Here is a 12,320-nt window from a genome sequence, read left to right as displayed (position 1 = left end):
ATTATTTCGTAAAAATAAGATGCACAACAATTGAAAAGTGTTAAAATAACCATTTTACTTAAAGCGTGATGTTTATATTACATAAATCAGTGTGATGACATTCAGGCAACAATTTTTAAAGATGATTTCTAAAATTCAATTTAAACAGAAACATGGAAGAGTTCCGATTTATGCAATAGAAACAGTATTTTACCATAATAACATGGATGAATAGATATGCAAATCATTTTCACTTGAAAAACAATTACACATGTTTTTGAGCAGAGGAAAATGTGCTTACATTTTCTTTTTGGTGAATCGAGGCTATGACTTACAAATTATACACCTAACACGTTGCAGGCATAATCATCATGCACAGCTTTACATCACATTTAAAACCAAAAATATATATAGGAAAAAAAAACACTATGATGCCTGTGTTTAAAAAACAAACGGTCGGGACATAATTTCAACAAGGTTACAATAAGCATAGCAAAAAACAAACAAACAACAAAAAAAAAAAACTGGCCAACAAAAGTGCATATGCATAAAAAATACTTCAAAATCTCAGAACCCGTAATCGCTCAACAGCGGCAACCTTCAAGGTCAAAACACCCCGCCGTGTCATGCATCCTTAAACTAATGGTTCATTTAAAGCCAATCTGTTGACCAACGTCACCTGAGGAATTAACAGTATCAAACACACACTATCTATTTGCCTTGGTTAAAAAGAAAAGCTTAACTTCATTTAACTTTCTGTAACTTAGGCAGGACTTAAACATTGTCTTTTAGGTTAAAGAAATAAGGCATAAATCATGGATAAGCACACAAACATAAAGCACATGTAACAGTAGTACACTACAGCAGCCACAAGAAGACCTGAAATTCATTTTGAAATATGAACAGAGTGTGAAAATACATGTCAGGCAGGTGCTTCCTGTGGACGCACTTGAGAATACATGTCCTCTGTCTATCATACTGTGGTTTTTTTGGTGTGTTACCTAAGCCAGTGTTATATCTAAAAATAATGCTATCGATACGGTTCTGTATTACATTGTAACATTTATTTCACACACTGATAATTGCAATTTGACCTCATATAAGTTTAGAATTGAGCTTTATTTTCTTTATATGCAAAAGTGTTACATTTTGCAAAGACGACAGAGCAGATGGTATTGAATATGAATTTAAAGGACTCATGGGTCTAGATCTAAATAAATCTAAAATTATTAGAGATGATATACGTCAGCAATACCAAAGTACTAAAGCAAAATCTTAATTAGCATCTTCAGTCCAAATTAACTTTATTCAGAGAGTTTCACTGCAGTAAAGAGTCAAATGAATACATTTTATATAATGTAAGCCTAAGTTGTCATTTGTTAGTAGTGCTGTTCAGAAGGCATGCAGTTTTTCTCTGACAAGTTTTCAAAGCTTTTTAGCCACATTGGACCTCATTCATGGGGGACACTTTACAATAAGGTGTCATTTGTTAACATTAGTTAATGTATTAATTAATATGAACAAACACTGAACAATGCATTTATTACACTATTTATTAATCTTGGCTAATGTTAGTTAATAAAAATACAGTTGTTCGTTGGTTATTCATGTTAGTTCACAGTGCATTAACTAATGTTAACAAACAACTTGTGATTTTAAATGCATTAGTAAATGCTGAAATTAACATTAACTAAGATTAATAAATGCTGTGGAAGTATTGTTCATTCTTCGTTCATGTTTCCTAATGAACCTTATTGTAAAGTGTTACCATATATGTACGCATTTTGTTTTGCGATCAATTGTGAACACTGAATTAAATATGGAAATTTACATTCAGGTGAAAAATTCACAAACATTTGTTCTGGTTGCGTTTCATGAATGAAGCCGTTTTAAAAATAGACGAATCTCTAAACTCCACTGGTATTTAAAGTTGGTATGAAATGGAAATCTATTTTTCAAATGCATGTTATAGATTGTATTGTGAATAAATCATCTGAAGCATACGTTTATTATTATTATTATTATTATTATTATTATTATTATTGTTTTTAAGCTTGTATTGTCATCAAAATGTCATTAGCAAATCTACCATTGAGACAGCAGACTTCTAACAGGTGACGTATGCAGGACATCTCCGATCATCTAGTGCACTTTAACCCGTCCCTGCAAACACCTCCAAATACAATCAACAAACCATGCATAGAACCAAATTCAAGCCCTACTTTTTTTTTTTTTTTTCATTAATACGTTACACTCAGATATACATCAAAATACAGATTAAAAAATCTGGCCTGATTTTCATCGCAACTTTACCAGAAATCGTAAATGTTCTGAATGCAACTAAATTGATTAACATCACATTTTGTACTAAAATTATTTCCTTAAGTAGCGACTAGGTTATATTTCTTTATTAGCTATACAAACATTAAATGCATTTCATGGGATTCAGTGCATCTTGAACATGTACTTTTGTTTAAATCTAGCAGACAAATCTCCCCATTTCAGGACTGAACAACCTATTCTTTAGCTGTTTGATGTTGACGTGGTAAAATGGAAGCTTTTTAAAAAAAAAAAAAAAATCAATCCCGTTAAAGCTCTGTGGCTACAGCCATACACAAACGGATGTCTACGGTCGTTGCGATGCTTCTTGTGCATTTATTTATTTGTTTGTTTGTTTATTTGCTTGTTTGAGCATCCTGCCATGAGTATTGAGTTGTTAAGTTTTTGCATTCAGGTTACAAAACAGTTAAACTTTAAAAAATGTCTCTCGAAACGCCTGTGTTTTGTTCCACTAAAGGCCGTTCACACAGTATGCATTTTTCCATTCCAGTGCACTACCTTTCTATTGTTTTTTTCTATGATCGTTGCCCTCGCGAATCACATCTTTTGCAGTGTCTCGCACATGAGCTCCACGATTTTAAGACTAAAAGAATTTCAACTTTAACATGCAGCGCAGCTCGTCAATGAAAGCTCCAAAGAGTGGACCAATCAGAAGACACTGGAGGCGGAGCAAGCGTTGCAAGCTTTTGTTTACGGTAGCAAGCTGGCGTGTTATATTTGACGGCAACATGGCAGAGGAGGCATTCGGCACTGCACTTTTTAAAAAACCATTCCTGAGCGCTGCGTCTCGCGTTTTTAGACACATTCTGTGTGAGCGGCCCCTAAGAAAATCAGCAGAGCAGGGTCAGGTAAACCCTAAGCCATCTGAAAAGGGCTTCCTTAAGTCATTCAGTCAACCTACAAACTAGTCGACTGCCACAATTTTTGTTAAAAATATTCAATGGACAATAAAGCATGCCAGTAACACAAACAAACTGCTTCTTCAAACCATTCAACCGCATTAGAAAGGCTTTTTGTTTTACTACACGTGAATAGAGGAAGAGGGCTTCATCCAGGCACATCCTGTTGCAGTGTCTCACTGCCTGGCACATTTCACACGCTATCCAAACAACAAAACAAGTAGCATACTCAAGTGTAGCAGTATCACTCAAAAACAGCACTTGACTGGCGGATGAGAGAGATGGAGGGAGAATTCAGGAGTTAAAAGCCGATTTTTCCCCTTGTCATGGCGTAGCCCAGTTTGGCTTCATTGTTGATGAAGGACATGATGCCCAGGTAAGTCTCGATCAGGAGCGGCCGCTCCAGTATCAGCACGCCATTGGCTCGTCCCGGGATGGGGAAGTCTTTATGGGCTTTTTTCACAGCCTGGACAAGCTGCGTCTTGAAATTCTCAAGCTTCAACGGAGAACAGAATGACATTTTTATTTGTCTTCCTATGTACATAGCAAACTGAATGATTTTCTTGTCTGAGATCGAGATGTCTTTTAGGGCAGAACCTGCAGTCTTGGATTGCTTATTTGACAGTCAAGCACTGCTGGAATTTTTGTTTCGAGAATTGTGAAAGTTATTTAAGTTATTCAATCATTCATTCAAGAATTTCATCTCGAGTTGTTTTTTTCTTTAGCATTTTGTTGAAAGATTTTAAAATTGATTTTTGTATTACGTAGTGTTGTCTTGATAATGGAATTTCTAAATTTGATACAATACCTTAAAAAATATACAGATTTTGATCCTTTTTCAAAAATATGCCATAATAAAAGCATAAAATTTGAACAGTAAGAGAAGTTCATTTAATTTTGACCTTATACAAAGTATTGTCTTGTCAATCAAGATTCCTCAGGCCTGCTACCTCTCGGAGTTAGATAATAATAATAATAATAGATATAAATAGTACTGCATGATATTTTATTAATTAATATATTCATTTTTACTTTACGTCTTACGTATTTCTTCTCTTGCTAAAGTTAAAATCTTGAGCATTTATTTTGGAGGAAAACTGCAAAGAAGCTTCAAATCCACAAAAATGATGGAAAATGTGAAAAAGTGTAAGTGGCAGCCTAACCTCGCAGCACATGCACATGCAGTTTCTGTAAACCAAGCCGATCTGTGACGCAACAAACACCAGATCATAAACCGTTTGTGCGCACATTAATTCGTCTATTATTAATTTTAATCGTGGAAAATACACTTTAAACTGCATGAACTCGATATAAAATGTTAGCCAGGATGGCAAATTTTCATCTGTTGTCCCTGGTCAGGTTGATGTAAAAAGATTTCAATAGACAAATACAATACATTTAATCAGATATTCCCAATTTTGATTTGAGAACAACCACATTTTTTACATTTCTAGAAAACACTGTACTCTGAAACACTATATTGTTATGTGTGTCAGAGAGAAGAGAAAGTGGGAATGCAGCTGGTGTCCATACCGCAGAAGATGAGTAAAAAAAATCAATATGAATCAAACACTAGTAGGAAGCACAGTCACCTGGCAGAGGGAGGCCACCTTTTCATCGGCGTGTGCCATGGGGTGTTTGGTGAAGGTGGCGTAGGGTATGTCAGTGGACCAGGGGTTCCAGCGATTTATGAACGAAGGTCTTGGTTGCTTATCCCACTGGACACGGATCCCGGTTCCCTCTCTCCTTCACACACACAAACACACACCCTAGACCTCAATGTCTGTTATATAATGTACAAATGAACATGTTTGGGTTCTTAACAATGTGTGGAGAAAACTATTAGACATTTGTCATGAAATGACATATAATTACAGTGTCACATCAACAGAATGAAGTGTCTTACTTGTTGAGGGATTTTGGGGGGAACTCAAACTCGCCGACTGAGATCGTGTCCACAGCGCTCAGGGAAATTCTGATGACCTGCTGACACTGGAGGTTTATGAAGTCATATTTGCACACCAGCAAAGACCTGTAACAAACCAGCAGCTCATTCAGAACCGGATTCCTGATACTAATGTATTAAACACAATTCTCAATGATGGTTTACTTTCTTACCTCTCAGTTATAAGTACCAGTCTCTCTTTTTCATTGTTCCAGTGATCAATTCTGTGGTAAAATATAAAGAGCACATGAATCTGGCTGAACAGACAAATGTCAAATTCTGCTGCATAACGTACAGAAGCGGTATAGTGAAGTTATCAGATGTTAATATCACAGTACTTTGATGTACTGACAGATACTACATTCACATGGTACAAAGTACTTCAAAAGGATATCATAGTTCTCCCATACCATGGTATATTTTTGTGTAAAGGTTGCAATCGAGATCCACATAAGGCCCGTCTGTTCATTTAAAAATGCATGCAATAAACGTAAAAATTATATTGTACTATAAAAGGGTGGCAATAGACTCACTCTGCTAGCAGCCACACGCTAAGAACTTCTCCATCTTCTGAAGGCAAGGCGACCGTGCGGATATCATTGACCGCCTGCTCTATCGTTCCTGGCTGAGACCAGAACAAAAAGAGCAGCTTATTTAGGCCTAGATGCTTGAAATTACAGCAAATGGATGTCAAAATAAATAGATTAGATAGATAGATAGATAGATAGATAGATAGATAGATAGATAGATACAACTTATGTCTACTGTGTAGTTAAAATCCTTAAGCCAGTGGTTCTCAACTTTTTGACTCCAAGGTCATCTGGAGGCCCCATGACTTGTCCAGGTGTTTGTGATTTACAGGATAAGCATCAAAGGATTTTTAAAAACATTTTTTATTCACAATTTCATTATGGTAAAATATTTTGGCATAACTAGAAAAACGTACATTCAAAACTTATAAAATTTCCCATAAAACTATAAGATTTTATTCATTTATATTACCTTTCAGGTCAAGAAAACACACCTTTATACTTAGGATACCTCGTATATTGTATTAAGTCTTTCCAAGATATTGGGAATCCTGGTTCGTTAAAGAAAAAAAAAAAAAAAAAAAAAGTTGTTGAGTGGTGAATTAAACTGAGAAATTTCCTAATTTTGCTGCTTGTTTTGTCTTATTTTAAATATTTTTAAGTCATCTTGAGGGCCCCTTAGAAGTTTGCTGAGGCCCCCAGGTTGAAAACCACAGCTAAAAACACAAGATCAAACACAAAAGCATGATACCACACTAATCCTACTGTTTATAACGTACGCCACTGCATGAGTCTCATTCATCAATCAGACGTACAGAGCCGGAGGGGGGAAAACTTTTGGAATTTGAAGATCAAGGTAAATTGTACTTAATTTGTCTTCCGGGAAACATGCAAGTATCTTCTGTTGCTTCCGAAGGGCAGTACTAAATGGGGAAAACAAATGATATTTCAACAAAATTTGAAATATTTGGACACTTCATCCTGTTCAAAAGTTTTCACCCCCCGGCTCTTAATGCATCATGTTTCCTTCTGGAGCATCAGTGAACATTTGAACATTTTTTAATAGTTGTGTTTGAGTCCCTCAATTGTCCTCAGTGTGAAAAGATGGATCTCAAAATCATACAGTCACTGCTGGAAAGGGTTCAAATATGCAAAAGATGCTGGAAAACTGAAGAGTCTGCAGGACATGGAGGATTTTTCTGAAGAACAGAGCTCAGTTTAACTGTTCAGAACAAACAAGGGACTCATGAACAACCATCACAAAACAAAAAACAGTCAAAACAGGATCATCCAGGTAACCACACACAGTATTAAGAACCAAGGGTTCACAAACTTTTGAAGGAGGTTATTTTAATAATTTCAACCTTTTTTTTTTTTGTCTTGTGGACAGTACTAAATAAAAAAAAAATAGCATGCATTTTGTATGATCACTCTTATTTTGTTAAAATTATTCACATTTTCACAGATTCTGCATGGGGTTCCCAAGCTTTCGAATGCCACTGTATACAGATTTGAGTGTATAATCTATGTGTGTACAAACATGCAGAAATCATGATGCATCAAATGTATTAAAATGTATTCTAAATTTACAATACAATAATAACGCAAATTTAAAATAAATATGCCCCATAAATGCAAAATAATTTGAATCTGTGTCAAATGTTTATCACTGTATACTATTTTAAAACTGTAGTAGGCAGTAGTACATAGAGCAAGCTACATATTAGAATTGCATTCTGAACATGCCTGATACTGTCCTTGCCTCTTTTTGGTAAAAACAATAAACTTTATGTCACATTGATGACTTGAACTGTTAATTGGGTTTCCTAATTCTAGTTAGTGTTTCAGAATTAATGTTACAAGGTTACAACATGTATTGCGTTCTGACTGCATTTCATTCCAGCTAACGGGCACAAATCAATGGCCGTGTCACAAAACCTGGTGAGCACCCTTTGTAGAAAGCATTTTCAGGCAACACAGGCATTCACATAGGATCCGTTCTTGCGTGTCAACTTAAAAAAAAAATCAATTAAACGTTAACGTCTCTTGATCCATGTCACTGCGCTCAGATGAACGCGATCAAGGTGCCTATGATGATCAATCAGTGCTGTCTAGGTAGGCAGCTTCTTAGGTTTTGACATACAACCCCATCTAGTCAACACACTAAGATGAAAACAATTTTACACATATTGCAACCTTGACTACCGAGTCCGGACGTGTTGTAGCAAATACTGGTTTACTTACTCACCCTAAAGACGAAATAATCCTTGACTTTGGCTCGCATGGTCGGGTTGTGGACATGGAAAGGCGTGAGGGTCTGTAGCGGAGTACAGCAGGCCACCGAAGCTCCAGCTCGGGCCAAATCCAGCCCATCATCACAGTCCGCCGGGTGTAAAACAGCCGCACCCGGGCTCTCAGGGTCTATGCTGTCATTCAGCTGCAGCATTTCACTAAAACGTCGAGAACGAGCCGTAAATATCTGTAAAAAGTGACTGCGCTGAGTTGCAGTTGCGCAGGGGAACGCCCACCTGCTCCACTCTACGGACGATTTAAAGGGACCCGTTCTGTTTATGAGTTACGTTCGGATTTTTAAAGGAACAGTTCACACAAAAATGCTGGATGGGACGGGTGCATCCAGCATTTTCTGCTTATTTTGAAAAATAAAAGACTTAATTTTTGTTCAATAAATATACTGTCATTAAAATATGTTAATATAAAAAATATATTTTAAAATACAGAAACAAAATCATTTTAATAAGTAAAGATTCTGAAATTATTGAAGAAGGAGATCCAATAACAATTGAATATATTTACAGTAGTAACAACAAATGATATTTCATTATCATTTTTATAATAATTTATTATAAATTATTAATTTATTTCATGTTTCATTCTAAACTAATATGGACACCCAACATAATATATGATTATGGCCACCATCTGAATCTAACCATGCAATGTCAACAAATGGAAAAGTCCCAACAGCAGGGGCGCTTATTACCCCAAATACCATATTTTACACATTCTTTCGTTATTTAAAAACTGTTGCTTTAATTATCTTAAACAAAACTGAAAATTATGAGACCTTTGTCTCAAAATGTATGCATTAATGTTAGCGATTCTCATTTGCTACTTAAATCTGCAACATTTTAAAAAGCATTAGATCAAGTAGAATCAACTTGCACTGCTGCGCGCGATCGTGTCAAAGATCAGATAAATAAACACATGCATCTTGAAAAGCGGATGTTTTGGAAAGTGCTACGCCACCAACAAAAAACGACCCTATAGGTCGTTTGTGCAAGCCCTTATTACGACCTATATTTACATTTTAAAGTTAAGCGCCCTCTAGCGCGCGTAAAAATAATGTCAGTCTCGTGGTGCGTCTGTCGTCATGAAATTACGTATGACTGTCATTACCAATCAAAATGCGTGTTTATTTAAATGCAATATGTGGACTTTTTACACCGATCTCACAGTATTCGTACATATTTTACTAGGTGGCTAATTCGTACGAATGACCACACCTAACCCTACCCCTAAACCTACCCCTTACAGGAATCATGCAAAATCATGATTTTTAGTGCACATTTTATGAGCGCGTGCTTTCTCTGGGATCGAACCCATGATCGCATAATTACATATCATCATATAACGCAATGCTCTACCAACCGAGCTACACGAAACCCGAACTATAACGCAGATAAAAGAGTACAAAACATTAATATGAAAATGTCCTGTTGCCGATAGGGGCGCAATTGTAGCATACGCTCTGATGGGTCGTATTTCAGGGATTTGGACAAACGACCTATACGGGCGTATTGGTTGGAGGACAGGTTGTTTTTGTGCCATCTAATGGTTTAGATGAAAATAATATCAAAGGCGTCTTTTACCCCGGGGCGCCTTTAGCCCCGTACCCTACTCATAATTACAGTATACTACATTTTATAATGCTTATAATCATATTACATTTTTATGGATTTTTTTTAGGGGTGTCAACGTTAACGCATCCCAGATAGCAAAATTTGTCTGGCCCATCTCTGGGCCACATCCTTGCTTAGCTTCTGGCCCAGTTCTGGCTGGGTCCCCGGCCCGAAACTGGCACACACACTGAAAACCGACTCAAACAATTTCCTCTGGCCCAGATGCGGCCCACGCCCTGTAAAATGACTCTTATTTATTGACGTGGCCCAGATCTGGCCCGCATACTGTAGAGCAGGGGTTCTCAACCTTTTGCAAGCTGGGCCCCAGCCCCCACCCCACACCACCTTGCATAGATAGATAGATGGATAGATAGTCCTAGGCTATTATTTTTAGGCCCACATTATTATTATTATTATTATTATCATCAGTAGCCGTAGGTAGGCCTATTATCATTACTAGGCTATTGTTATAATTGGCAGTAGCACCAGACTTCTAATGTGAGCTTGCAGACATTATTATTATTATTATTATGAGTAGTAGTAAGCCTATAATCATTACTAGGCTATTGCTATATAATTATATGAGGTTACATGCTTTGTTGTTGTTGTTGTTGTTGTTATTATTATTATTATCATCAGTATAGGCCTATTATCATTACTAGGCTATTGCTATAATTGGGAATTGGCACCAGACCTCTGATATTAATTTATGCTTTATTATTGTTATTATTACTAGGCCTAATAGTAGGCATCATCTGCATTTTTTACAGAAGCTTGCAGGTAGGTGATGTTAATGTGAGACCTGAGCCTGCTTTGCCTTGCAAAGATCCTCAATTCTTGGCTCAATGTTTGATAAACATAGCCTCAAATCATCCTCGATTTGTGCACAATTGCGGTATTTCGTTTTGAGTGCAGTCATTTTTGAGAATCCTGCCTCACACAAATATGTGGACGCGAAAGGAAGGAGAATCTTCAAGATGTCACAGAGTTCAGGATATTCCTGCATCAATGCTGCCCAGAATGACGAAAGAGGGCAGGAGCTAAAGCAGAGGTGGGCAAACTACGGCCCGCCAGGAGATTTCATCCGGCCCGTGAGGCAGTTGGTCCAAAATAGTTAATTTGATACAATGTCAGGGGGAAACGTGATTTCTACCGAGGGGAACGCTAGAGCCCTGCATTCCCTGGGCTTCGATCGGGCCAATTTTCACGGCATAGTTCAGACGCGGGCCGGGCCTGTTTTAGGCTTCTCTTTATTTTTATATTTTAGACATCCATCAATTAGTGATGAAAAAAAATTGTCGCGCTGGTGGAAACAACACGAGACCGTGCTGCGACTGTGAAGAGCGGCTCGACGGTGTTTAGAGTCCCGCAGCAGCAGCGCGCGCGCCGTCAGCGCAGCTGAAGAGCTGCGTTCAAATACATGCAATACGCTGAAGCTTGCTGCAAAGCCCCAGCAAAAGTAATTACTTTTCAGCGAACCAGTGTTGCCAGGGTAACGGCACAAGTGGGTTATTTTGAAAATGTGTATCGCGAATTATTTGATTCAGATCGGGCCTTCAAAGCGTGAATCTTTTTATATAGATCTGGACTTCAAATGGTGTATCTTGAATCATTTTCAGATCGGGACTTCAAAGCGTGTATGTGAATTATTTCATTCAGATCGGGCCTTCAAAGCGTGAATCATTTGATTCAGATCGGGACTTCACCCTGTGATGTATATGATGTAGGCTACATTATGAAACATTACATCATCATCATGTTGATTATGGAAGTCAGGACAATTTTTCTTTTTTTTAAATGTCATTGTTGTTTTCATATTTATTAATGTTTGTTCATGTATTGCAGGGATTCCCAAACATTTTTCACACTAAATATTTACTTGAAATATAACTTTCACGTTTACAGTTCAGTGTTGCTTAATGGTCACAATGGCATGCAGTGGCGGTTCTACATTGAATAACTCCCCGGGCGAGACCCCTCTGAGCGCCCCCATCCGAGAATTAAAAAAATTGTAGGTTTTTTTGCTAAAAAATTTTGCACAAACAGTTTTACTATAACAATATAAGTGTAAGACAAGCTTATATTTCTCAATTGCACAAATCCTTCAACATGAAAAACACAATTCTGTACAAAACAGTATAAGTTATCAGAACTTAAATAAATATACTCTATATACATAATAAACACTCTGTGTTTATTTGGCACTCAACAGATTTCCCCCAACACTGTCACTCACGACCAGAAGTCAAGACTAAACCACAGTGCAAATAGCTTTAGATTCTATTTATTCTATGTTAAAATAAAATAAAAACATGGCGAAAAACATTATTAGAGAAAAACATTACTTATTGCAAAAATAGTGGTAATTATCTGCACTTCTGCATTGTAATACATTATAAAATAGTATGCAATAACTTATTGAGTGTAATTTTTTAATTTTATTTCTAATTATTAAATGGATGCCACCTTATTGGGACAAAAGCCCTCTGCCAGCAACATAGCTATTTGCACTTAAATAGACACTCCGATTTTTTTTATTTTTTATATTCCCAACAATTAAACAGTTGCCCACATAAAAAAAAAACAGGGGGTGCTACAGCACCCCCACTTCCCGCGCCACTGGGTGTGACTGACTTTAGCCCACTTGTCCCACTAATTTGGGAGAGGTGAACTGTCCCCTGCGGCCGCACCCCCTCCCCTTTCCACT

General features: G+C 37.0%; 1 protein-coding gene across 1 annotated transcript; it reads right to left on the bottom strand.

Annotated features, from left to right (window-relative positions):
- Positions 1-30: 30 nt before the first annotated feature.
- Positions 31-8,241, bottom strand: tprg1l (tumor protein p63 regulated 1-like). The gene is made up of 6 exons (XM_058784860.1): positions 7,942-8,241; positions 5,697-5,788; positions 5,337-5,387; positions 5,125-5,250; positions 4,811-4,964; positions 31-3,714 (listed from the first exon to the last, which is right to left on the bottom strand). The coding sequence occupies exons 1-6, from the start codon at positions 8,137-8,139 to the stop codon at positions 3,520-3,522; spliced, it is 816 nt and encodes a 271-aa protein (XP_058640843.1). The 5' UTR covers positions 8,140-8,241; the 3' UTR covers positions 31-3,519.
- Positions 8,242-12,320: the final 4,079 nt, after the last annotated feature.

This window comes from Onychostoma macrolepis, chromosome 08 (genome assembly GCF_012432095.1).
Source record: "Onychostoma macrolepis isolate SWU-2019 chromosome 08, ASM1243209v1, whole genome shotgun sequence".
NCBI classification, from domain to species: Eukaryota; Metazoa; Chordata; class Actinopteri; order Cypriniformes; family Cyprinidae; genus Onychostoma; species Onychostoma macrolepis.
This window is presented reverse-complemented; position numbering and strand designations above follow the sequence as displayed.